General features: G+C 41.5%; 1 protein-coding gene across 1 annotated transcript; it reads left to right on the top strand.

The window, feature by feature from the left end:
* The first annotated feature begins 253 nt into the window (after positions 1–253).
* Positions 254–17183, top strand: TMX1 (thioredoxin related transmembrane protein 1). The gene is made up of 8 exons (XM_081950899.1): positions 254–493; positions 2920–3035; positions 6944–6989; positions 10202–10330; positions 11913–11958; positions 12107–12208; positions 12295–12364; positions 14057–17183. The coding sequence occupies exons 1-8, from the start codon at positions 312–314 to the stop codon at positions 14221–14223; spliced, it is 858 nt and encodes a 285-aa protein (XP_081807025.1). The 5' UTR covers positions 254–311; the 3' UTR covers positions 14224–17183.
* The last annotated feature ends 10663 nt before the right edge of the window (positions 17184–27846 follow it).

Raw genomic sequence — 27846 nt, 5'->3', positions numbered from 1 at the left:
GCGACACCGAGTCTGTCATTAAAGTACCTCCAAAGCTGGGGAAGCAGGAGAGAGAGAGAGAGAGGCGGAGGGCGGGGCGAAAGGATCCAGGCGAGCCGTTGATTGGTTCGCTGTTCTCCAAATCAATCAAGGGCGGGGAGGAAAGGACACACACACACCCCGGTAACCACGGGCAGCGGAAGCAACGAAACGTCCGCCCTCCCGCGCGCCTGGTCTCTTTCTTTCTTTTTCGGGATGAGTCGCCGCTTTTCCCGGCATCCTTTCTGATTTGGCTTCCTGGCGCCCTGCCAAGGCGGAAGTCGTCCGGGGTGATGGCGGCCGTTATTCCCCTCCGTGGCTCCTCAGCGAGGTCTGCCTGGAGAGCGTTCGCCACGATGCTGCTGCTGCTGCTGCTTATCGTGCCGGGACCCGCGTTAGCCGCCAGGAATCGAGTCAAAGTACTGACTGACGGAGCGTGGCAAGAACTGCTGCAGGGCGAGTGGATGGTGGAATTGTGAGTCGTGGCGGGTGGAGAAAAGCGGCTCTTTTCCCCCAGAAGTGCCGGAGCAATCGTAGGATTGGGGGGCGGGGGGGGGGGTGACCGCAAAGATCATCTAGTCCAGCCCTCTAGAAAAGGAGGGCTAACTGCTCAGGGCTAACTCCGCTCCCCACTTTCGCTTGTTCGCCTTCGCCCCATTTCACTCGTCAGTCGGGAGAACAGTGGATGCCCTGACCCTCCTCTCTCTTCCTTAGGGGCTGGCTGTTTAATGATTGAGAGCGTTAAGTGTTTGTCAAAATTGGTTATTTTGGGATATATTGACCCTTCTCTCAGAATTCCCGGCATGTTGCTTGGAGAATTCTGGGAATAGAGTCCATGCATCTTAAAGGTAACCATAGTTGACGGACATGCATAAGCGCACCTCCCTGTCTTAATATTCCCTTGCATTCGTATTCATTTCATGTATTCATAATCATGTTTATACTTATATCTGTTATCTAATTCCTGCTTGACGAAATAAATAAATAAAAATAATAAATAGACATGGGCCATGCGGAATTTTGCACTCTTGATTTGGTAATCCCTAAAGTGTATTTTTCCAGTGGTAACTAGACTTCCCAGTTTGGTTTTTGTTTGAAGACCTTTAGCCTCTAATCCCAGACGCTTCTTCAGCTCCTTGATGTAATTCTTTGGGGGAGGGAAGTTTCTACCCAGTACAGACTGGTATGTCTGAATGGGAGGAACTGTGCTGTTTCATTCCAGCCATTTTTACAAAACTGAAAGCAGAAGCACCTAGTTCCAATTTTTGACTGAAACAAAAAATGAGTAGGCCAAAACTGGTGTGCAAGTCACAGTCTCTCAGTGTGTTAAACCTTAAATGCCCTATTTTCCCCATGCTTTGTTTAGTATATCCCATTAGTCCAGTGCTTCTCAAATAGTGGGGCATGCCCCCCAGGGGGGGCGCGAGGCTCCGTAAAGGGGGGCGTGCAGCAGCTGGCTGGGAGGGCTTCCACCACCACTGTCCAGCGACTGCCGCAGCGCAGCTGGGAAGAAAAGAAAGGGGAAGGGACAGGCCGCTGGCTCCGGATCGATCACCGGGTCCTTGCACAGCCTCTGAAAGGTCGATGGATACCCTGTCCTGCTTGTGAGGCACGCGGCGCGGTGGCGCCTTTGGAAGTGCCGCGAAGCCAGCATGTGGACTGGGTAGGAAGTCTGAGTCTGCAGTCAATTCCCGACGGGGGTGGCGAGGACGATCACAGTGGCACTTGACGTGCCTTTTGTCTTTTCCCGCCCCCATCAGGCAGGATTGAATCCTCGTAATCTGCTTTTTACAGCTCATCTGCGGAAGAGGTTCCGCTTCTAGGTTCAGGGAGCTCCGGCTGAACGGTACGGAGGCAGGGGTGGGATCCAGAGCCGAGTCCCCGAGCGCCGGCTGGGAGAAGCTGACTAGAAGGGAAGGGGGATGCGTTGTTGGCTAGCTTGCATTTTACGGATAAGAACTTATGTGAGTCTGATTACGGGGAGTAGTCCCTCTAAGGCGGGGGGGCGCGAAATGTTTTCTTCTTCCTAGGGGGGGCATGACAGAAAGTAATTAAGAAGCACTGCATTAGTCCATCGTCCATGTTTTCAATGTAGTATATCATATTTTTCTCCCTCAATTCAGCCACTGGCAATGTACTGACATGTGCATTTAGGCTAGGCAATTAAGAGGAGTCCCAACCTCCATCAGCACCATCGTATGTGCTTTCCCTCCTGACTCCCAATGACATCTGACCACAGCAAAACATGGATATGAGTTTGACACAAATCACCTAAAGCTAGCTGCTTTGTGCTTGAAACAGTTAATGAATGGAATGCTTTATACCTCTCTAGCGCTTGGTTGCTGAGATACTCCATGAGAATTCAAGGGCATTGAATTATTGTAATTATTAAGGTTAATTGTCATATGAAGTAAGTTAACATAATAAAACAAGTTCTGTGTGTCATAGAATCCAGTGAAGTTGATTGATCAAGATTTTATGACTGTAAACTGCTTTACATTACTGAGTTAGAACCTCAGTGGTTTGTTTACTCCAGAATATTACCTCTAGTTGAAGATAGTTGTTGACATTCTTAAGCAAAGAGGCTCTTTTAGCCATCACAATTTTATATCCATTGAATTAGATATACCAAGGAACAACCTAAGAAGATTTTGTGTGCAGGGCATAGATTCTTCCTTTAAAAATTTGCCCCTTTTAATCTTGAATATTTTTTATATTGTAACCAGTTTTTCTCTACTATCATAAATGTTTGGCTGCAGTTTTCTGTAGTTTATGAAAACTACAGTTTTCATAAATCATATTAATATATAGCAGGTATGTACTCCAAGACACCTGCAGCTTTTATTCTCAGAAAATGTTTTTTTCTGTGTAACAATTGGTTATATAGCATTTATTTTTCAGCTATGCTCCTTGGTGTCCTGCCTGTCAGAATTTACAGTCAGAATGGGAAAGCTTTGCCGAATGGAGCGAGGATCTTGAAGTGAACATTGCCAAAGTGGATGTAACAGAGCAGCCAGGTAAGTTGTTCTTCCGATGTGAATTGAATAACATAAAATATGTTTCTTTGCTTTAGAGTAAGTTACACACAATTGCAAAGTTGGGGTGTGGTGGCTCAGTGGCTTGATCATGTTAGAGATGTCTCTGCTCCATTGGTTCAAGCCCTAGCACTGTACAGCAGGATAAACTCCCATCAGTTAGCTTCTGCCTACCTTACAGTTTAAAAAGGATGTTCTATGCAAGTAGATAAATAGGAGATGAGTTGAGGCAGGCAATGCAGGCAGGCAGATTTCTACTGGCCCTGAGCCTTCCCTGTTGCAATGCCCCTTTGTGAAGCAACTCCAGAGAAGGGAGGGGGAATCGGATGCTGCTGCAGGAAGAGATGCTTATCTTTCTGGTGCGAAGCCAGCCCGTCCTCCTGTGGCGCACCATGGGTAGTGTGCAAGCATGTACCTGTAGATCTGGTAAATAGGCAAACTACTACTCTTATTAGCATTGTAGTCTCCTAGTTAATGTAACAATGCCATATGCTAATAATAATAGTTGCAAGGTTTTTCTCCAAACTGAAATTTGCCTTCAGTACTTTTATTTATTATTGATTGATTTATTCAACCTATATCCCACCCATAGGGGCACAATGACTCACTGGTTCAAGATGCTTACCTAGGTTTGAGCGTATGTGGTGAGCTCCCATTACTTGCCCCAGCTCCGGCCAACCTAACAGTTCAAAGCATGTAAATGCAAGTAAATAAATAAGTCTCACTTTAATGGGAAGGTAATTCCATGTCCCTTGGCATAACTATGGAAGCATCTTTAGACAACACTGTCTTTTTTTTTTTTTTAAACAAAGTTTTATTGGTTTTGGGGTGTTTTGCAAAAGGAAAAGGTATGGGGAAGGTTACAAATTGTGGCAGCCGCAAACTGCGGTAGGTATACGCCCCCTCCAGACTCATGGTGTACATTTGCATAGCATTCAAATATTACATAATATAACATATAGTCAGTGTGGTAAATTCAAAAATAATTTCAATCAATTTGTATCCTGTGGATTTTCTTACTTATTTGTGTGATCTGAGCTTTCTTGATGTCGCCCCATCTCCCCCCGTTGGCAGTGCTCTGGCCCCTCCCGTGTCTTGTGTATCTACTGGGATGTCTTCTGGTTTTTCTAGGAGTAATTTATTTTTTTCCATAAAGGCCTGCGCCTCTATGGGTGTATTAATTCTAACCCTTGTCTCCTCCCAGAATATTAACATACCTTCAGGCAACAACCAACGAAACCACACCCCCTTCTGGTATAATTTATTCGCCAATTGCGAATAATATTTTCTTTTCTCCCTCACTTTCTTGGGGATCTGTTTCAGTATGGTTATCTCCTTATCTTTATATATCAGGGCTTGTCCCCTTTGTGTATTCAGAATTTCATCTCTTGTGCTTTTCCTAAGAAATTTAATGTGCACCTCCCTGGGGACATTGTGTGTTCTAGCATATGTGGAGTTCACTCTATAGACCAGGTCTATTTCCCACCCCATCTGTTGTTTTTCTTTCTGGGTATACTCAGCCAAGATGGTTGTCATGATGTCCCTAATGTTTTCATCATCTGTCTCCATCACATTCTGAAATCTAAGATAAAAGGACATTCTCTCAAACTCTATTTTCATTTGCTGGGTGTCAAGCTCTTTGTTTCCCCTTTGCACGCCCTCCACCCCCCCCCCCTCATCTCAGCCGCCCCCTGCTCCAAGTGATCCAATCTCTGTGAGTTCTTATCAATTTTTTCCTGGTTTCCTCTAATTTCTTCTTTCATCTCCTTCAGCTGTTTCTTAATTTCCTCTTGTCCCTGTAGAATTTGTTGAAACATTTGGTGAAACTCCAAGTCCGTAGTTTTAACTTGTTTAAAAGCTGTCAATGTTGATTGCGTGCTCGGACTTGAGGTTGCAGATGTCGGGGCAGAGGCAGCAAAGCCGGACTTTCCAGGAGGTGGTCTTTTAGATGTCATTGTTAGTAATAAAGAGTCCAGTCAGTATAGAGAAGAATCAGTCAGAGTGGTAGAGCAGCCAAGGGAGTTCGGGGTGGTAGAGAGACCAGGCAAAAGGGAACTCTCTATCACCCTGGCAGGGAACAGATGTTTTTCACTCCAGAAAGTTCAAAAGCAAACAATCCACAAGAGAAGTATCCAAATAACACGGAGACAAAGACCGGAAGCCTGAAGTTAAAAGGTGGAGTCAAGTTCAGCTTTCATGAAGACAACGGAAGTGTGCCATCTTGCCCTGCCAACTTCGAGAACTGAGGCAACAAATAAAGTTTTCAGGATTCAAAGTTCCCAAAGATCACATTTGCTTGAAAGGGTTAAGTCTAAGGATCCATTTAGTTGGAGTGTGACCTCATTGGTTTGGCTCTCCCCCTCCTCCTTCCCTGGGGCTACGAGCACTTTTGTTTCTAGCCGCTTGTCCAAGGGGGGGGGAAATCCCCCTCCCCTCCAGCCGCACTTCTCCAAGTTAAACAAAAGTTCCAATTAACACCACTGACAAGTTTTAGAATTGGTAATAGGTATGAAGGGAGTCTACGCCTCACCGCACCGCCGCTGCATCCTTCAAGTAGCTTTTTTTCTTCCGGACAGCCTCACAGCGAAGACGCTTCAGCGCGCCTCCCCTTCGTGCTCCTCGGTGCCTGGAGCGAAGCGGGAGTCCCCCGACGGCCGCCGCCGATGCAGGGGTCCTCCCGCCGTGCCGCTCCTCCGGCAGAACGCCTCTCCGGGGCGTCCTGTGCCCCCCAAGGGGTGGGGAGCCCACCGGGGATGCGCGGGGCGAGCAGTCTCTGCCCGTCGCCGTCAGCCGCCGGAACCGGAAGTCTAGACAACACTGTCTTCCTTGGCTAAGAAACAGAGATAAAGCACACATACCCCTACAGTTGGACTCCACTGGATAGGAAAAAGCTTTAGCTTTATATGCTGCCCATTTTTCCTGATGCCAACCGTAGGCAACTTTCATTCAATGTACTCATGATACAATGTGTTTGTAGCCTCAGGCTTTTCCCATCAGATAGCTTCAAGTTGTGTTCTGAGGATCCTGATAATTCTTCAGAAACTTTTTGGGAATTTCTTAGTGAGAAGTAAATTAATGTTGGAAACTCTTTCAGGAGTCAGATTGGACTGCTAGCATGCCTACACTTGAAGGTAGATAAAATTGGACTATACACTCTCCACTTTATCCCTCTGAGCCCTCTGCTTAGTTGACAAACTGATGAGTAAAGATTTTTGGAACAAGTCATTTAATGAGATACATAATTTAGTAGCAAGGGCTATAGGTGGAAAGTTTTGTATTCAAAATTATTCCTCTGTCATGAATTAAATAGCCTGGAGCAAATTACATGGAACTAGGCACTCCCAATTTTAGTTGTGATAAAGAAATAATAACAACTTTTGGTTTGCTGAAACACTATGCGTGCCCCTATTGTTACAACTTTGAAAGATATGTTTGAGCTGGGAAAATTGAATAATGTAATAGCTTGGTAACAGAATATAGCACTTCAGTAGCTTGTTAGAAGCTGAATGGGGTAACGGCTGATAATGTGTTTGAAAAGTAAAACATTAATGGAAAGTTCTGACCAATTCCATTTTTATCTGCCTGTTGAATTTTTCATAAAAATAATATAACTAATAATAATATATAAGAAACTGATAGTTTTTACTGATCGAGTTCTGGGTGTGGCTGTTGGTAATATATTGTTTGTAGGATGGGATGAGGTAGTGCGGTCTTCAGTCACGTTACTGATAACCTCTGTCTCTTTTTTAAAAGTCACCTGCAATTGTACGCAGAATTAAAATGAGGAAATTTAATTTGAGCAAAGTTAATGTATTTGTGACTGATTACCTTGAAATACATCTACTATAATGAACACTTGACCCTCATTTTCTTTCTGGATCTTTATATAGGACTAAGTGGAAGGTTTGTCATAACAGCACTTCCCACCATTTACCAGTAAGTATTTCAAAACCGATTCAGTTGCTATAACTCCTGTGGTTTTTGCCTCAAAAGCAAAATAGGAAAATACTTCAGCATCTCATGTTTTTTCTATTGTAGTAGTTTTAAACTTTAGTGAAAGTAGCTGTTTGGGGGGTGATAAAAGACCTAGAATTTAAAATCAATTAAGGGAATGAAACAAAGTAATACTAGTTCCATTTTGCCATTAATAATCTAGAAATAAATTATTACATAATCAGCTTTTCCTGTTGGCAGTAAAGGAAGGAGATAAGGAGGGAGATGTGTGGTTAAGAAGTATGAGAGAGAGACAGAGACAGAGAGAGAGAGAAGGAAAGAATTGTGGTTTATCTTACTTTATTAAGGCCTTTTGCAGAAGTGAGAATAGATTTATAATTTTACCTATGTTTTTTGTCCCTTAGTCCCTTAGCTAAAGTTAAATCACAATATCTCATTTAAACATTTGGAATTAGTTAGTTAGCTTGTTTTAATACAGTTTCCTCCTTAAAAGGACCAGAGTTGTTGATGGAAATACTAGCATGTCATGCAACTTATAACAATCAAAACAACGACATTACAATAAAACCAATTAAAAGGAAGGTCAAAGATGGCAAGAATGACAGACCAGATGGAAATGAAGGAAGCGGTCTCGTTCTTCCTCAGTTTCTTTGAACAAGGCAAAATAAAATGAGGAAACCAACAATTAAAGGAACACTTTTGGGACATGCTTAAAACAAACAGTAACTCAAGAATGAAATCAAAACCAAACAAAATACTGTCTTCTTCATCCCGGTGCCATCTGACTGACTGAAGATGAATAGTATAAGTCTGTGGTGGCGAACCTAGGGCACATGTGCCAGAGGTGGCACTTAGAGCCCTCTGTGTGGGCATACGAGCCATCACCCCAGTCCAGCTTTATTGTGTTTCTCTGTTGCGTTTCTCGCCGTCACTTGCAGGGAAACAAAAGTTTGTGGGACAGAAAAAAAGTTCAATCACTTCCAACTTCTCACGGAAAAAAAAGATCTCGTGAAGTTGGAATTGAAATTTAGCATGATTCACAACGGAGAGATGGGGTCCCCTCCTCCTGGAGCCCATTACAGCGCAGACCGGCAATGCGACTCTGCGTCGACTCGCTTGCCTCTCAGTTGCTTTTCCTGCAGAGCTGCTGATGTTATGATGCCCCGCTGGCCAGCTGGTCTTCGGCGCGCTGCTCCTGGGCTCTTTGGCCTCCGGATGTCAGATTCCCACCACCCGGCACCAGTTCAGGGGTTCTTTTTCTCCCACCCAGGGGGGAGAGAGAGGGAAGGGAAAAGAGAGGTAGGAGAGAAAGAGAGAGGGAAGGGAAGAGAGGGGGAGGGAAAGAGAGAGAGGGGAAAGAGGGAGGAAAAGAGGGAAGGAGTGGCAGAGAGAGAAGGAAAGAGAAAAAAGAGGGAGGGAAAGTGAGAGAAAGAGATCAGAAGGGAAAAGGAAGGAGGGAAAGAGAAAGAGGGGAAAGAGACAGAGGGAGGGAAAGAGATACTGGGGAGGGGGGGAAGAGAAATAAATCAGGAGGGGGAGGGAGGGAAAGGAGAGAAACGGAGGGAAAGAGAAATGATTTTAGAAAAAATTGTCTTTTTCATTGTTGCTAAATGTAATATTTCAAAAGCAGAAAAAAACGAAGAGACATAAAAGTGCATTTTTCACATTTTTCATAGAACAATTAGCTGAATTCTGCCTTCTTTATCATTATTTTAGGTAGTAAAACTTTAGTATTCGTGTTAAATTGCCGTGTTGGCACTTTGCAATAAAAAAATGGGTTTGGGGTTGCAGTTTGGGCACTCGGTCTCTAAAAGGTTCGCCATCACTGGTATAAGTTATAGACATCTAGAAAGAGTTAGGCTAGAGAAGAAAGCTCCCAAGTATCACATCAGCTGATCTACTAAGGTAAATTAATTAACTTCTTGCTATGCATGAAGAGGACATCTGAAGGCTCAAACCTCCCTTCTCATAAACTATCTGGGTCTCAACAATTGTTTCCTGTCTGCTGCTTTGGGGTGATAACTTGGTAGAGCCCAGTGTTGTTGTCTATTTTCTAGACATTCACCTAGCACCCTCCCACATACCCTCATAAACTGTGATGCCATTCTTGGCACTTAAAAATGTCAAAAAGAAAAATGGGTGGGGGAGAAGAATTTTTATAATTCCATTTCCCAGTCTTATAGAGGTTTACCCCTGTGAAATAGGCCAATCTAAGATGAGATAAATTTTGTGTGCTTATTTAAAAAAAGTGAGGCTGGAGATGCTTAAAAAAATTATGACAGATCTGAAAAAAATATGGGGAAAATATATCTTCCTATATACAACCTAACGTATAATTCAGAACTGACATTAATCTTAATTTTCAAACAAAATAGGAAAAGTGGGCAATAAGGCTTTAATAGAACACAGAAGCAGAGTTAAACCTGGCAAAAAAGTAAACTAAAAGCACAGCGTAGTGTCTGTCTAAATGTTTTTACTTTTACTTTTATTTTACTGAAATAACGAATAGCAAATTTTTGAAGCAAAAATTCCTTTTACTTTTATGCTTTATTGTAATGTCTTCAATTGTTGTGAACTGCTCAGAGCTGTTAAGAATTAGGCAGCATACACATTTAATAAATTATTACCATTACCACTTCCAGCTTTCGGAGAAGATTCCTCTTTAATTGGAGGCTTCTGAAAGATGCTAAAAGCCAAGGATTTCTGTCTTCATAAAATGGTTATGCCCTTAAAAAAAAAAACTTGCCTATCTCAGTGGTTTGAGATGCTAGAATAATATGACCAAACAAATTTCACTTGAGGTAATGTGAAATGAAAGTCTATCTAGTAAGCAGACTGCATTCAACACAAGTGCATTGGACCAAACATGGTAATTGAGCCAATAATTCAGACACCAAGCTAGAAACTCTGAGACCAGGATTTGTAGTCCCATCTTAGCCAAGGAAGTCAGCTGGGTGACTTTGGACCAATTGTTCCCTCAGTCCAACCCACCTCACAGGGTTGTTGTTTTATAGAAAATAGGAGGAGGAAGGAATATTAGATGCTTGTCACTTTTAAGTTGTTTATAAAAGTAATAAAGGCAGGATAGTCAATAAATAAATAAAATAAATTCATCAGGTGGCCTTGTCTACAGTGTTGCTAAGTGAGACATTATGAGAATTGTAAGTGCTTGACATGGCTCTTATTTTGAACAGTTGTAAAGATGGAGAATTTAGACGGTACCAAGGTCCCCGAACTAAAAGTGACTTCATCAATTTTATCAGTGAGCAAGAATGGAAGTCTATTGAGCCTATTTCTTCATGGCTTGGACCATCTTCAGTTTTGTAAGTATCAGCAGAAATGTTTCTGCTCCCTAACAGGCTTGGGAAATAAGTGCCAAAACTTGAATTCTGACTTTAGATGAATCCAGTTAATTTACAGATCATCACTTTCGGGAGAGGGGGCGGTCTATAAATACGAATAATAAAATAAATAAATAAATACTGTAATCATCAGCACTGATTTAGGCAAGTTGCCTGGGAAGTTTTAATCCTGTCTGTCTGTCTCTATTTATCTCTCTTTTGTCTGTTTATCCTATCAAGTTTAATCATTTATGAAGCCGAGATCAAGTTATAACCTAAACTAATGATTTCTGAAAACAGTTAACCATCTCAATTGAGTATAGTTATTTCATATTTTCATTATTTTCCTATAAAAAGCTTAGGGTAACAAAATAGATCATAGATAGTTGTTCCATTTTATTCTGCACTGGTCCACTACCACCTCATGTACTGAGCCCAGTTGTGAGCACCTCAGTTTAAAAAATAGAATAGGTTCAGAGAAAGAAAGTCAATGAATACGATCAGGGGGACTAGAAATCCTTTGAAGAGGAGTTTGGGTGTGTTTAGGTTTGAAAAGAAAAGAACATTTGAATGCTTTGCTAAGGTTAGAGTTCGCTATGTCCAAGCCATATCCCCAGTGCGTTAAGTAAGTAATTGTCAATAAAAGCCATGAATTTAACTTGGTTTGTATCCAAGCCATACTTTCTCTTATTAGTTATTACATATCTATCCACAGCTCACAAATATGCTGTTTAATAGTTGGAGAATCCAATCCAGTAAAACATCAAACTGACACATCTTTAATTTCCTCAGTTTGTCTTCCTCTCCTTGTTTGAAGATAGGGCCGTTTTCTCTCCTGCAGTCTCTTGGGATGGGGACCTCACAATTTTTTCCAGGAACTCTGTAAATATATTTGTCGTACTTTGAATGCCAAAAACATAATTTCTCTGGCCTTGGAGATTTTGAGTTCATTTAAATGTTTCTCCTTGTATATCTGAGTTGCTTCTCCTTCATTGCACTAGTAGCACGATCATGGCCAGCAAGGACTTTGTTTCCCTCTGGGGGAAAAACTAAAATCTTAATTAAGATAGTCTACCTGTTGCCTAATTCATCCGTTTCTCTTCACAACAGAGTTAGAATCTATTTCTTCTAACATACCCCTAGCCCCCTTAATGTTGTTATTTTGGGAAACTTGTGTAAGTTTCAAGTTCATCATGTGATTACCATATTTTCCCCTTTGATGATGGGCTTCTTCATACTTCTCCTATGCAGGCTCTTTTTTCTTTTGAGCATCCCATGAAAACTGATTGCTTCTACATTGACTTCTTTAGATGTCTCCCACTTTTTCTTCTAATAGGAATCATGTGTAATTGGGTTTCATTTATAGTTGAACATGGGAATTGATTCCATTGCAGTCAGATGAAAATTGCATGAGCAGCCTTAATAGAAGTTGAATGCTAAATCTCAAATGGGCTGCTTAGATCACTGAAATCCATTGAAAGCTCTTTAATTGTAGATTTTATTTTTTGCCTCTGGCCGTAGAATTATCCCTTATTTTTTCTTCTTCTTCTGTGTTTCTTTGCAGGATGAGCAGCATGTCTGCCTTATTTCAGCTTTCCATGTGGATTAGGGTACGTGCCACATATTCCTCTAAGTCAGAAGGGAGATTAAGTTTGTATAATATTTATATATATACATGGCTGCCCAACTCACTCATGGTGATTCCAGGCAGCTTACAGAGTTGCTGTCCAGCTAATTTGTGTTTTTTCTCCCTTTCAGCAATGTCACACATATTTCACAGAAAACCTTGGTATACCAAACTGGGGATCCTATGCAATTTTTGCATTTGTAACTTTGTTTTCGGGGTTGCTGCTAGGCCTTGTAAGTAAACATGTCTCTGCACTCGGAATTAAAAGGAGAAGGTAAAGCTTAAATGCAGTGCTGAAGAATGTTGGTTTTCTTTTCAGGTCATGGTATTTCTGGCCGATTGTGTGTGTCCCTCTAAAAAGCAAAGGCCGTACCAGCACCCTCATCAGAGTAAGTATATTGCTGCATGCCAAGTGCATTTCTTCTCGAACTGAGACAAGAGAAGGGAGTTTTAAGCATTGAGCCAGTCTTGAAATTATCACCTTTGTGTGGTTTTATCTTTTGTTTTATTTTCCTGCCTTACTATGTTACCCAGAGCTTTTCCAAAATTATAAAACATCTTACTAATTAAACTACCTGTTAATTAAATAATGGCACTTAACTATATTTCTCTTAGGCCTGCCCACTTTCAATAGCTCTCAGTGGTCAATTGTACCTCTCTGCTCCATCCTAGATCAGGGAGAACAGAGCAAGAGCAGAGGGCGGGAGGCTCTCTTGTTCGCTTAAAAGGAGATAGAAGTGCTATTATGTCTAGTTGGGTATCTTAAATAGCAGTGTAAGGATTCAGCAAGAGCCGCAGAAGGTTTCTGATTTTTGTCTGAAGATGTGTTAATGAACGGCGGATAAGGAATGAGCCGTTTCACCCGAGTTTGATAAAAATTAACTATTAATTTTCTGGTTCTAGCAATGTTATGCAATTTTAAACAGTGATTCTCTGAGGCCTAAAGCTCATATTCCTCACAAAATAGAATACAAAGTCAGAAGAAGTAACGGAATTCCCTTGGGTGGGACCCAATTGGAGAGCAACATTTTCGCAAGTGTCAGTCTTATAGTAAATTTCACCTCCAGGATATCATGAGGGGGCTTTAGCAACCAGTTCTTTCCTGCCCCTTTTATGTAGGATTTACATTTATTACCTAGCCTTGTAAAATTCATGTCAGAATCTTACCCATGCAGTAGTTTGAATCCTGACTTGCTGCTCTGTTCACAGACAAAACCGAGGGGGAAGTAACTTGTTTATTTCTTAGACTCATATCCTACTTTTCCTCCATGAATTCAGTACTTGGGAATCTTAATTTTATGTATGCAGCAAATTATAGGAATTCAGTGGTGCAAAAGAGATTGGCCCAAAGTCACCCAATCCATAGTTCAGGATAGATTTGAAGCCTAATTATGCTCCAGCCACTTGACTATTATAGCAATTGTCTCTCTAAAACCAAGAACATGTATTTTTCCCTCTCATTTACAGAGGGGAAACGAAGCCATTTTTATTTTCTCCTTTATAACTTCAGAACCTCTATTCTAAGGGTCATCCAACTCTCCGGTTCTAGAGTAATTATACTATAATTATAATTATGCAGAGAAAAATGAATGAAAATCAATTGTCTTCAATCCTTTTTTATCAGTGAAAATGTCCTACAAGCAGATTTCCACTGGCATATGAATGTAAAACCAAATCAATGTTTATGCTGCTTTAAAAACAGTTATGGTACTCTGCAAGTTTTTTTTTTGCTGCATGACTTCTGCAGAATGTAAGAATATTTGCATTAATGAAGCTAAAATCCCACACAGATTTTGTTTTTAAAATGATTGCTTCTAAACCCTGGCTCCTGATTAAGTTGGTTTGTTACCTTTCACAGTCCTAACATAAGATTTGCTAATTGAGTTTAATGATAATTGCAATTCAACCTTTTTGTTAAAAGGGGGCAGCGTGATTTCTGGGAACTCAGGAGATACTATTAAAGCTATTTGAACAGAATGGATAGTAGTAGTCACTTTTATACCACGTGTGCAGATTGTTTACCCTGCTTCTTTACCATCTAAGGAGATAAATGGCAATGCTGAATTTTCTTCTCTTTTTAGGAAAGCTACTAGAATCTGCTCAGCATTCGAAAAAAAAAAGTGAAGGACTTGACGGAGTGAATCTTGATGATGGAATGGACCGCGGAGATCCATGGTACCCTGTTCCTCCACCAAATCCAGTGAGGCAACGCGTCGCAAAGCCAGCGTCTGAAGCAGACCAGTCATAGCTCTTGCCAGCAGGTTCATCTTCTGGAGATCCTGGATGAATGCCTAATGATCAAATATGCAGGTGGGCAGGAGAGGTGGGGAAGTCCTCCTCTTCTACCTCCCAAGAGAACCAAGACTCAGAATCATTTTGAGATGGTGAAAAATTGTTTCTGAATCTTTCAGTGGGACAAATTTAAAGCGTGGCGATGGAAATGCTTTTTCCCTGCCTCCCTGGAACAGGTCCGGGAGGTGCAAAGGGTTAATTTGCCTATGGCACAGTGCATTCCAGAATTTGGATGAGTTACCAGTTTGCAATGACAGGACAAACTTTGGGCCCAAAACCAGATGATCCCTTCTGATGAAGCCTTTCTCTCCATCTAGAAATAACCCAGGAGGAAAAAAAATGCTTTCTTCTATTACTTGTTTGGATCCTAACTCAAAAGGTTACTTCTACAGTTGGCTTGCTTTTCACAAATGCAAAATTACAAAAAGCCTTTTTTCTTTCAGACTAATAATAATAATAAAAAAACCCTTCTAGCTAATTTTGAATACCCAGCAAGAGTTGAAGCCCAGATTTTTGAACAGCAGCTAATTCTCTCAAAAAATTTGGATCCCATAGCAAAGAGGGGTTTTTTTTTAATTTCTGTTTTAAATTGCTTGTTATGTGAGGTGGTTATATGAGAGGCTATTGTTCAAAAGCGAAAGAGCCCAAGTATCCCTTTTGCCTAGCCTGAACTCCACCCTGTTCCCCAATGTTGCTTGATTAGGGTACATCAAGCTTCATAGGCAACTATTTGGCAGGAAAAACCGAAGTAATCATGTAAAGTTTGTTTAGTTATCTTATTCTTTAAAAGCTTAAAGACCAAGACTTAGAAGTTTATTAGATAATCCTGAAGTGGAGGATGCCATTGTTAGCATAGTTATCAGTTTCTTTCCCTAAGAGGAACTTTTGCTTAGATCTTTAATAAAATCTCATTTTTATCAATATTTCAAGGCATGTGGATTCTTGCAGCAGTTTCCATCAGCATATCACAAAGCCAAGAAATCCTGCCCACTATCGTTTTTCATCTGTTTCCTTTCCTTTTAGTTCTGTTTCCTAAGACACAACATTCTCACAGAAAGTTTTCTGACATTACATTCTTTTTGTACCACAAAAAGTCACTTTGCCAATATTTTTGCTTAATCAAAATTTGTCCTCAAGGAGGAAGACTCAATAGCCACTTGACATAGCTGGTTAGTCTGTCTTAACCACCGAATATGTTGACAAACTACATGTTATCTGATAAGTTTGAAAAGCTTTAATAGAATACATTTAAGTTTGAAAAGCTTTAGAAAAACAGGATATTTCCTTCCAAAGGCTGTAGTATATGGCCTTAGCTGATAAGTAGAATACAGTTCAATTGGCTTATGAAGCAGTCTTAGAGCAATTTAGTTCTGTATAAAGCATCTCTTTTTTCCCTTCTTAAAGCTTTCTTTATATTCTCATGAAAATTAGGAATTACTTGCCATTCTTTTCTGAACCCTGCCCAAGTTTTGATGAACGTAACGGGGAGACTCATAGCATTGCTTTTTTTTCCATTAGCATTTTCTGCATGGGCAAAAAAAAAAAAAAATTACACGTTTTCTTCCAAAGATATTAAAAGTCAGATGCTGGCCCAGTAAGCAGCCATCTCCTCCTCTGCTTGCTTGTGGTTTGCCTGTTTCCTTAAAAGGTCTTCCAGCCATTGGGAATCCGGTTCTTTGGCTCTTTATAGGTGTGTTTGCCTCTGCAACAGAAAATTGACTTGGGTAATATTTCTTCTTCTCTACCCCCAGGTGTGGTATGAGTATGTGGTTAAGAATGTTTGTATTGAAGAGCCATGGTGGCGCAGTGGTTACAATGCAGTATTGCAGGCTGATTCTGCCGACTGCAGGCAGTTCGATCCTGACCATCACAAGGTTGGCTCAGCCTTCCATCCTTCTGAGGTGGGTAAAATGAGGACCCAGATTGTTGGGGGCAATAGGCTGACTCTAAACCGCTTAGAGAAGGCTGTAAAAGCACTGTGAAGCGGTATATAAGTCTTAAGTGCTATTGCTACTGCTATTCAGTGACGAGAAAAGGATATGCAAAGAAGTCGGTCTGTTGGTCGATTTGTCTTATATTTAACGAGGACTGTGTTAACTGATTGAAACAAGCTTCTCAGGCACCTGTTCTTGTTTCAACAATGGTCACATGCTGTCAAACGGGACTTCCATACTGAAGCCTTGGAATGAAGGCACATTTGCTTTAACGTTATCTGTATGGAGAAATCAGTAGGTGTCCTTGAAAGTTCATTCCGTGCAGTCCAGTCTATGGGAAATTGCTGCTAACCTCCAGGGCTTTCTGCTAAGCAACTCATCTGCTGCTATCTGCCCCAAGAGCTTCTTTGAATCTGGGGCTGGTTTAGGTTTTCTTGAAATGGAGATACTTCTCCTCCCTGCAGGCAAACATCTGGATTTTATTGTTGAGTTTCTCTGCAACCATCTCTCTCTGGTCAGCACAATCTCCACTGAAAGAAACCTTCAGGCAGAATAGGTTGTCACACAATGGGGAGGATAAAGTTCTAAGCTTACCTGTTCCTTGTTGTGCTCTCCTTTTGCAAAAAGGTTTTCCTTTTTTTAACAGAGCAGGCAATACACAAGCAATCTAAAGTCAAAAAGTCCTTTCTTACAGCTTGTTCAACATTTGTGGGCTGGCAGTTAAATAACCTTTAAAACAAATTCAGATACGCAGGAGAGAAAGGGTGAGACGGGGGTCACGCTTGAGGGCTATGCTGTGCTGAAGGAATTATTCTTCAACCTGTTTAGTCTTTGAATAAGCCAGTTTAATTCTCCAAGGACGTAAAAGCATGTTCAGTATTCAGCTGTTAAGCTGATGTGTTTATTATAATTGGTAAGTGTTTTTTGTCCCCTGAAGGAAACATTTCCAAGTAATAAAGTTATCTCCATGTCTGGAATTTTATTTATTTGTAGCTTGAGTTGTTCTTTAAAGTCACTTTTGGTATCCTCAGTTGGATAGTTGAATGAAGTACCAAGTTTTCCTTTGACACAATTATCGGTGAAAAGGTTTGAAGCATCTCTTGAGGAATAATATGAATATTTTACTAATTCTGTAGTTCTCAAATAGTTGATTATTCTAGGTTTTTTTTTCATACAATTAAAAAAAACATTTGTTTCAGTGCAGATGTCAAAAATAATGGAAAGGCATGCGATGCATGTAGATTGTCTATTTGAAACCCTTTACTTTCTAGCTGAAACCTCGTGAGAAAATGTGGGAAACCAAGATCCAACTCTTTTTCAGTTAGAACATTTCTTGGTGCTTTTCCACCCCCCCCCCCCATCCCAATTATGTTTATTATGCAACCCTTGAAAGCAGTTGCATTTTTCTCCCCAAGATTATCCTGCAGCTGCAGAAGAAAACCACACCCTGCATATTTTCTAAATTATTTCCAAAGTGATGCAAGCCCTATTAATCATGTCATTCCTCATTTGCAGTTTATGTTCTGGCTCAATTTCTGTCTTATTTGTATTATAAAGTATTGTGCAATGCACTAACTTGGCCCCCTTTATTTCAAACTTTCCTCCGTTTATTTTTTATTCCTGTTTATGAAATGTTACTGTTAATGAATTGCCATGTAAGTATGTATAAAACCACATACAGCATGCGTATATAGACTCATACTGTATATACATTTATGTATTGTGATTAGTTTCTAATTGGTTTCTAATTGGTTCAAGAGTTGCTTCACAGACTGGATGCTATACACCACTTAGATATTAAACTAAGCTAACTTCCTATATGAAGGAATTCATGGTAAAGTGTTCTGAGATTTGGGCTGTTGGTTCACCTAGAAATTTAACTTCACTATGAGTGGAACATTTTTAACTACGTCTATTTGAGGAGAGTTAAAATTCCCTATTAACATGTAAATATATACCTCCCCAATATTTTTCCCCAAACCTCCAGAGTGAATCAGAATAGAGCTGGAAGGGACTTGAAGGTCTTCTAGTCCAGCCCCTTGCTCAAGCAGGAGATCCTATACCACTATCCAGTCTCTTCTTAAAAACCTTCCAGTGATGAAACATCCACAACATCTGAAGGCAAGCTTTTTCCACTGCTTAATTGTCCTCACTGCTAGAAAGTTTCTCCTCAATTCCAGGTTGCTTCTCTCCTGGATTATTCCATCCATTGTTTCCTGTTCTATCCTCTGATGCTTTGGAAAATAAATTGAGCCCCTCCTCTGTGGCAGTCTCTCAAATATTGGAATACTGCTATCATGTCCCCCCCTTCCTAGTCCTTCTTTTCTCTAGACTGCCCAAACCCAAATCTTGCAACTGTTCTTCATGCGTTTTAGCCTCCAGGCCTTTACTCATCTTAGTTGCTCTTCTTTGCACTTTTGCACATCTTTTTTGTAATGTGATCAAACTGGATGTAGTGCTGTGTTTCCCCCAAAATAAGACAGGGTCTTATTTTCTTTTGACCCCCGAAATAAGAACTTGGCCTTATTTCTAGAGAGGTCTTATTATTTTTGAGGTGCAGGAAGTGGCAAGCATGGTCACCTCATGGCTGCTGCTGTGTTGCAATATTTTGGGGGAGGGCTTATTTTAGTGCATGCGCTCAAAAGCCCGATTGGGCTTATTATCCGGGGTGGTCTTATTTTCAGGGAAACAGGGTATTTCAGGTGTGGTCTTACTAAGGCTTTATAAAACGATACTAATACTTCACGTGATTTTGATTCTATGACTCTGTTTATACAACAAAGGATTGTATTAGCTTTTTTGGCTGCTGCCGCACACTCCTGGTTCACGATTAAGTGATTGCCCACTAAGACTCCAAAGTTCCTCTCATAGTTTCTGTTTTTGAGCCAGGTTTCACCTAATCTGTACTGTACATTTGATATTTTTTTTCCTGCCCAGGTGTGAAACCTTGTTTTTTCTCCACATTAAATTTCATTTTGTTGGATAGGGCTTGAGGGCTTAGCTATCTGTATAGGTTCTGCTTCAAATCATGACCTAGATTATTAATTGTGTGAACCCATCCATTGTAGCTCAAGAATCATGATTTATCGAGCAGAATAGAATGCTTATTCTCCGTCTCCACCCTAAAGTGCTATTGCGAGGCGCATTAAGCACAAGGATAGATAGAGGCCAAGAAATTCACATTAATAAAATCCCCTTGCCCGGCTTGCTGATGAAAAGATGGAATATGATGGTAATGCAGCAGGTGGCAGCAAAGCTTCATAGCCAAACATAATCTACTCTGAGGGAAGATCTGCAAAAACACTTGGAACAGAAATGCAAGCAGATCATTGGCATGTAATACCCAAAAGGTGACACAGCAGCTTTCCTAATGATCCTTGGGACAAGCAGTATAAACCGCAGAAGTTTCCAGTAGGGCATCAGGAATGTTAAGATGAGGATGAAAAAAAAAAATATTTCTGATTATGCCAAAGGAAATAAAGGTCAATCTGCACAATTGCTACCTAGGCAAAGAGATCAACACGAGAGACGGGAAATGAAGACATTCGAGATGTGTAGTCTGCAGACACCCTATCATCCAGACTTGATGCCCTGCTAGAAGTTTCCGCATCTGCGTCTACTCTGCCACTGGGAATGAAAGGCTGCACGAGCTGTATTTGTGTGTAATCCAGCAAACTGCTTATTTTCAAATCTGCCTTCCCCTCTCTTGTTTCGATGCCAATCAGTTCTGCATACAGCGTGTCAAACTCCCGCTGAGGAATGAATATCCAGGGCTTCCTTGCTTATTTGTTCGTTTAATTCAATTAATATGCCCACCCAACTCAGCATGGTAGCTCTGGGAAGCTAACAATAGTTTGTTTGTTTTTTAAAAATCCATAACTGACAGCCAAGATTAAAAAAAAAAAAAACTACAACAAATATAGCCGTCTCACAGGCTCTGATTGACATCCAACTATAGCAGAAGTATCGAACGCAAGGCCCGGCAGCCGGATGTGGCCCACGGGGTGCTTAGATGTGGCCTGCGGAGGCCCCCTGGAAATAGTGAAGGACTGGCCCGCGGTGCCTCTGCCAGCAAAAATGGAGCTCGTGGGGACCCCACGCGTCCCACCAAGCCCCCTGGAAATAGTGAAGGACTGGCCCGCAGTGCCTCTGCCAGCAAAAATGGAGCTCGTGGGGACCCCACGCGTCCCACCAAGCTCTGTTTTCGTTGGCAGAGGGTTGCAGGAGGCCGTCACAGCCAAAAACGGAGCTGAGGGGCCTATTTTTGCTGGCAGAGCGCTCGGGCTACCACAGATGCCCCCTGACACAAGTGACGTCATGCTGGCCACACACACACACCGCCCCTCCGAGGTCAAACACAACCCTGATGCGGCCCTCAATGAAATAGAGTTTGACATGCCTGAACTATAGCCATGTCCTTGTGAAAGTCCGACAAGAATTGGGCCATTGGGGAGAAGATGTTCTACAGGATAGGCACAAGGACAAAAAGTCTCTCTTCATGGTCCTGCCAGGTGACATTTCTTAATTGACAAGCCGGGCAACATGCCTCTGCCCAGTGTAAGGGGACAGGTAGAAACAAGGAGAGGTGGTCCCATAAGTAACCCAGTCCTATGGCATGATGGGATGTATCAATGAGCACCAGCACCTTGGATGTTTCTCCAGTATTTGTTCCCAGTTGATTCTTTTTCGCTATAGATCAAGCGTCCTAAAAAGATTTCATTTATTATAACAGTTCATAATTAGTAAGTATTTTTAATACTATTAGGTGGAAGTAGTGCAGTGCCCTAGAAGGGGGAGCTCTTGCCTCACAATCAGGAGGCTGTGAGTTCAATCCTAGGTAGAGGCAGATATTTCTCTCTCTGGGCACACCGAGAATATATCTGCGGAACAAAACTCCGCATTGGCGACAGGAAAGGCATCCAGTCATTAAAAAACTCTCCTAGCTCCATTCAGTTGCCCAGTCTCCACCTCACAAGGGATTATGGGGTTGTTAAAAGGAGGAGATGATTAATATTATTAGGTGCTTGTTGACCTGGAAACTGATTTACCCTCTTTGTAAATATGGACCGCCAGTTGAGGTTTAAGTCATCCTCTGGAGTAGTATAAGTAGCTTTTACAGGTAGTCCTCAACTTATGACCACAAACGCCAACGACCAAAATTTCTGTTGTTCTGTTCATTTGCTAAGTGAATTCTGCTCCATTTTACGAACTTCCTTGCCACATTGGTTAAGTAAATCACTGCAGTTGATAAATTAGTAATCTGCTTGTTAAGCGAATCTGGCTTCCCCATTGACTTTGCTTGTCAGGAGGTTGCAAAAGGTGAACACGTGACCTTGGGACACAGCAATGGTCGTAAATATGAGTCAATGGCCAAGCATCTGAATGTGGATCACATGACCATGAGGATGCTGCAAAGATCGTAACTCTGGGAAATGGTCACAAGTCACTTTTTTCAATGCCGTTGTAACTTTGAACGGTCACTAAATGAACTTTTGTAAGTCAAGGACTACCTGTATAAAACAAAACACACTTTCTCATTGATCAATTTTCAGGAAAGGAGCTGGATTTTACTGGTTTCTGGTCTCTTATGACATATTTATTAACTGTACCTTCCTTTGGGGACCTAGGTGGTCTGAATCTTTACTCAAACGAAACAGTACTTATCCAACCAATAGCAATAGCATTTAGACTTATATACCACTTCATGGTGCTTTACAGCCCTCTTTAAGCAGTTTACAGAGTCAGCGTATTGCCCCCAATAATTTGGCTCCTCATTTTACCGACCTTGGAGGGATGGAAGGCTGAGTCAACCTTGAGCCTGGTGATCTGCCAAATTGCAGGACTGTTGCTAGGTCTCAATCAGAAACTTCTTCATGATAGATCAAAGTATAAATGGCAACACATAATAGTTAAATGTGCTACTGTTTTGTACTAGATCAACTTTTTCCAGTTTAGTCCCCTTCCAGATGTGTTGGATTAAAACTTGCAAAATCTTCAGCTAAGAATTCTAGATAATGCAATCCAATGCTGAAATGAGACGGGGAGATTCATTGAATGAAATTCATTCAGTGAATGCATTTTACGGGAATTTAGTGCTGCTATTTTTCCAAGTGTGTGCCATCATGCCATGTATAGCAATAGCATTTATACTTATATACCGCTTCACAGTGCTTTTACAGCCCTCTCTAAGCAGTTTACAGAGTCAGCATATTGCCCCCAACAATCTGGCTCCTCATTTTACCAACCTTAGAAGGATGGAAGGCTAAGTCAATCTTGACCCTGGTGAGATTCGAACTGCCAAATTGCAGGCAGCCAGTGATCCGCAGGAGTAGCCTGCAGTACTGCACTCTAAACACTGCGCCACCGCCAGCTGTTAAAGCAGCTGAAAATCAGGTTTTACAATGACTTGGATGGATTGGCTGTAGCAATGCATTCAGTTTTTGGTGCAGTCATCCTGAAAAGAAAAGCAAATGGCAAAGGCTGCAATATTTTGCCATTCAGCTATTTTTCAGGGTAACCGGCACACCTTTTAATCTCAGCTGACCAATGATGGACTGGACACCTCTGACAATAAGTAGCTTTGGGATAAGTGAGTAGAACCAAAGGACTTTGATTTTCACTGGCATCTGCCGATCCTTAAAGGAAGCAGGGCCTGGACAGCCTGAGAGATATTGTTCTACTTTGATCCCAGCTTGACATTGATTCTTGCTGCTGTTTTATTAATCTTGTTATCTGATCATCTCTTTAGATGTGTGCATGTATGCACAGAGGGAAGAGATGGTTATCAGACATTCAAACAAGTATTTTGAGTTTTTGTCTCAGCCCTTTGAGGTTGCCCTGATTAGGAAACAGAATAGAATTCTTTATTGGCCAAGTGTGATTAGACACACAACAGTGGTGGGATACGACCGGTACGCCCCAATACGGGCGTATCGGTGCCTGCTGGGAGCACCAGGTACTGTTCCGGTACGGTGCTCCAGAGGGCCCACCCGCCCGCCTGTCCTCCTTGCCTGTATTTGAGCTGATCGGGGCTTTTGCGAGCACGAATGGAGCATATGGCGCCTGCGTGATGCTCTGCCAAGCAGCTGGTGCATCAGCTGGTAAGTACGTATGCACGCGCTGTGTGCTTGCTGCATGTGTGCACATGGTGTACGTCGGGCCCCGCTGCAGAATACCGGTTGCAACGGGATCTGGAACCCACCACTGACACACAAGGAATTTGTTTCCGGTGCGTAAGCTCTCGAACAGACTTAAAAGGACTAGAAGTGAGCCTTTTTGAGATAGGCTGTGGGTAGTCCTTAACTTACGACCAGTTGCTTAGTGACCCTTTGAAGTTACAACAGACACTCCTCACCTACCCCAAGGATACATGTAGTCCTTGACTTACAACAGATCACTTAAGGGCCGTTCAAAGTTACAACAGCACGGAAAAAAGTAAGATCATTTTTCACACCTACAACCTCTGCAGTATCCCCATGGTCACATGATTTTACATTTGGATGCTTGACAATTGACTCATGTTTATGATGGTTGCAGAGTCCCGGGGGGAGTCGTGTTTTGCAACCATCTGTTAAGCAAAGTCGACAGGGAAGCCAGATTGCCTTAACAACAGTGTTAGTAATTTTTTTGGTCATTTTTTTAAATCCATAATCATTTTGAATACAGTGTATTGTCAGGGTATATCATTTACAACAGAAATACAAAGAGAGAACAAAACAAAATGTCAATAAGTATACTAGTAACAATGGTAATAATATAACTGAGTAATTTTGGCTCAGTTTCTCAGCTTATTCATAACTATTAATTATATTAGCATGTTTATAAATATAAACCATCTTTATATTTAATTCATACATAGCAATAATCTTTCTTCATCTAATTTCTACCTTTTATCTCTAACCACTCATAAAGTCTATTCCATGTCAAGTAATATTCTGTGTCTTCTTTGTCTTTTATTTTTAAAGTCAATCTATCCATCTCTGCACAGTCTAATATTTTTCGAATTGAGTTTCTCCCGTCTTCTCTTCTGGTATGTGCTCTTAAATCTTTTAAATGTAAGTTTAATTGTGTTTTTCCTCCTCTCCCCCTTAGGCAAGGCGATCAAACCGGTCAGTCCTAGAGGAGATCAACCCTGACTGCTCTTTAGAAGGCCACAACCTGAAGATGAAACTCAAATACTTTGGCCACCTAATGAGAAGGAAGGACTCACTGGACAAGAGCCTAATTCTGGGAAAGATTGAGAGCAAAAAAAAGAAGGGGACAGCAGAGAATGAGGTTGCTGGATGGAGTCACCGAAGCAGTTGGCGTGAGTTTAAATTGAGGGGGATGGTAGAGGACAGGAAGGCCTGGAGGAACGTTGTCCATGGGGTGGCGGTGGGTCAGATATGACTTCGTAACTAACTACAACCCTCTTATGCCTCCAGTGAATTGGGAAGCCTCAACTTCTTTCGATAAGTAGTTTTCAAGTGACAACTATAATGGAGCCTGCCCATCATGGTTGTAACTCATGACCCTTGTAAAATGGGTTGATTACATATCTGATCCAATTTTACAACCTTTCTGCAGCAGCTGTTAAGTGAATGGCATGGATGTTAAGTGAACCAATCTCTTGTTATGGGAGCGGTTATGTCAAAAACCAGAGGCAGATGCTGCTTTCAGCAGATCATTTGTAAATTGCAGTCATTTGACCGTGGGACCGTGCAAGCTTCTGTAAATGTGCTAAAAGTGCATTCATGTGATCGTGGTGATGGGAAAGGTGACCGTCAGAACTTTGAATCCAGATTGTAAGTACCTCGTAGATAGGTTCATCAAAACTTCGAACAATGGCTAAGCGTCCAGTCTTAAGTAAAGGACTGTAATACTGTCTCCCAGGCATAAGGAATGATTCTGCCCTTGGGATCTCCACTAATTATGTTAAATTAATCATCCTGTGGTCAGCACAAACCTCAGGGATCGTGGCATAGAATATAAATCTTTGGCACAGAAAGACCAATTTCTGTGGATTATAAATAGTATCACAGCAGAGGCAAAAGTTGATCTAGGAAAATCTGCTATTTATAGTTCCACCTTTTTCTCCATTAGTGGATTACAGCTTTCATTACAGGGTAAGCAAACACTGGAATTCACTACCCTGAGAAGTGATGCAGGCTACCAGCTTTGCTTGCTTGAAAAAAAAAAAAGGAAATTCATGGAAATTATGAGAACCGATGGCTATTCGCCCTTTTTGAATGTGACTGCCTCTGAAAGCCATCTGCTTGAAGTTGTATTCTGTACTCTTGCATACAGCATTTTCATAACTTTGCTCAGTCGTTACTGAAACGATTTAAACAAATCTGTAATTTTGGCACAACAATAGTTGGGAGATACACTAAGTCTCTAGAGCAATGTTTTTCAACCTTGGCGACTTTATGTCCTGTGGACTTCAACTCTTAGAATCCCCCAGCTGGCTGGGGAATTCTGGGAGTTGAAGTCCACGGGACTTAAAGTCACCAAGGTTGAGAAACACTGCTCTAGAGGAAAAATGACCTTAGCCCATTTTGTTGCCAACTAATCTTTCAAGGCCTAGCTAGCAGTAGCGAGATCAGAGGTGGGTTCTACCAGTTTGGACCGGTTCTCCCAAACTGGTAGTGCTGCCTTCAAACAGAAAATGAACCGGTTCTCTGTTTTTTAAAAAAATGGGCTGCCCGCTTGCCTCTGGGCTATATTTACCTTTATTCCAGCTTCCGAAGCCCAGCTGATCTGGGGCGGCAGCTTGAATTGCTGCTCCTCAGTTGTTTTCCTTTTTTGGGGGAATAATTTTCATTCAATTGCATGCACACGCACTCAGTAAACCAGTAGTAAACTGGTTAAGAACCCACCACTGAGCGAGATGGGATGAATCGATACATTTTAGCTCCATCTCTCCCCATTCTGCCTCGTTGGTGGATTTCCACAGTTACTACAATTTGGAATAGAAGCCTTTCAGCACAAGAATGAAGTATCCCTTTCTTAATTCTGATACTCTGTAATATGATATGGACCATGTATTTGTATGGTGGCAAATTCACACAACCATAGCAGCATTGGACCGAGTTCTGGTGTAAGTCATTCCTGCTAGTTGTCTTCCCTCCTACTCTGTTATATCTGCTACTCTCTGACGCATTTGGCAGGCTACACTTGTCTTCTCTGCTAAGGAAAAGAAGAGGGGGGAAAGACTCTAATGAACAATGTGGTTTTTTCCCACCATACAAAGCTTCTAGAACTAATCGGTTCAGGTTTATAAAATTCTAGACAACCGTGCCCTGTTGGATTAGCATTTTAGAGATATTTCCTTTCCCAAATAGAGAAACGAAATCAGAGTAACAAATTTGGAAGGAACGTTGGAGATCATCTAGTCCAATTCCCTGCTACAGTAGGAGACCTATACTGTTTCTGATAGATGGCTGTCCAGTCTCTTCTTAAAAACTCCCATTGTTGGGGTACCCACAAGTTCTGAACGCAATTTGTTCCACTGGTTTATTGTTCTCATTGTTAGGATTTTTCTCCTTAGTTCTAGATTGTTTCCATCCAAAGTTTCTTGTCCTCCTTAAGGTGCTTTGGTAAATAAGGAGGGATTGGTCTACTCTCCTGCCCCTTATATGGACCCAACTGAGTAGTAAATTATTATCTTCTCCAGTTGAATACATCATGTTTACCAGTTGGGCTTCATCTCCTATCACCATCATCATCTGCAGCCAGAATTATAGGAGCTCAAATCCAACATAACTGGAAGGGCCCAGGACATGAGAGATACATTCATAGCCTCCACAATGGCTGTCTTTTGTTTTCATGCATAAGCGTGGACTTTCTCTGGAAGTGTGAAAATGATTGCAATTATTTTGGAGTAACTGTACAATCTCCCACACATCTGGGGTCCTGTGATTTGCTTGTTTGCAATCTCCCACAAAAGAGCGAAAGGAATTTCAGCGAGATACAGACTTAAAAGGGCGATATATTCATCTTGGAAGCAAGGGTTGCTTTTACTTGTTCATCAGGGAATGCACAGAGAAGCAGCATTTAATTAATCTGAGATTAATTAAAACTTCACAAAAACAATCGTCTTCATTAAAGCCAAGGTTTAAAACTTAAGGCGACTCTGGATACCAGTCAACATGTTGCAGTCTCTAAGGTACATAGGCAGCCTCTGAATAAAGATTCATGCTGAAACCTCTGCATTTGGGAACAGATTATCAGGAAATCTGCAAACACCTAAGGCTTCTGTTGAAAAAAGGAAGCACTCACAACTTCTGAAGGCCAGGTCTCCCACTGGTTAATTGTTATCGCTGTTAGGACATTTCTCCTTAGTTCTAAGTTGCTTCTCTCCTTGATTAGTTTCCATCCATCTTTTCTTGTCTTGTTCTCTGGTGCTTTAGAAAATAGGTTGACCCCCTCCCCCTTCTTTGTGGCAACCCCTCAAATTTTGGAACGTTGCTATCATAGTCCTTTTCACTAGACTAGACATACTCTATTCCTGCAACCTATGTTTTCATATGTTTTCGCCTCCAGCTTCCTAAGCGTCTTTGTTGCTCTTTTCTGTACTCTTTCCAGAATCTCAACATTTTTTTTTTATAATACGGTGACCAAACTGAATGCAGTATTTTAAGTATGGTCTTACTAAAGCTTTATAA

Source organism: Natrix helvetica (assembly GCF_964273705.1).
Source record: "Natrix helvetica genome assembly, chromosome: 1".
NCBI classification, from domain to species: Eukaryota; Metazoa; Chordata; class Lepidosauria; order Squamata; family Natricidae; genus Natrix; species Natrix helvetica.
The sequence above is the reverse complement of the archived record's forward strand: the minus strand, read 5'-3'. Positions and strand labels throughout refer to the sequence as shown.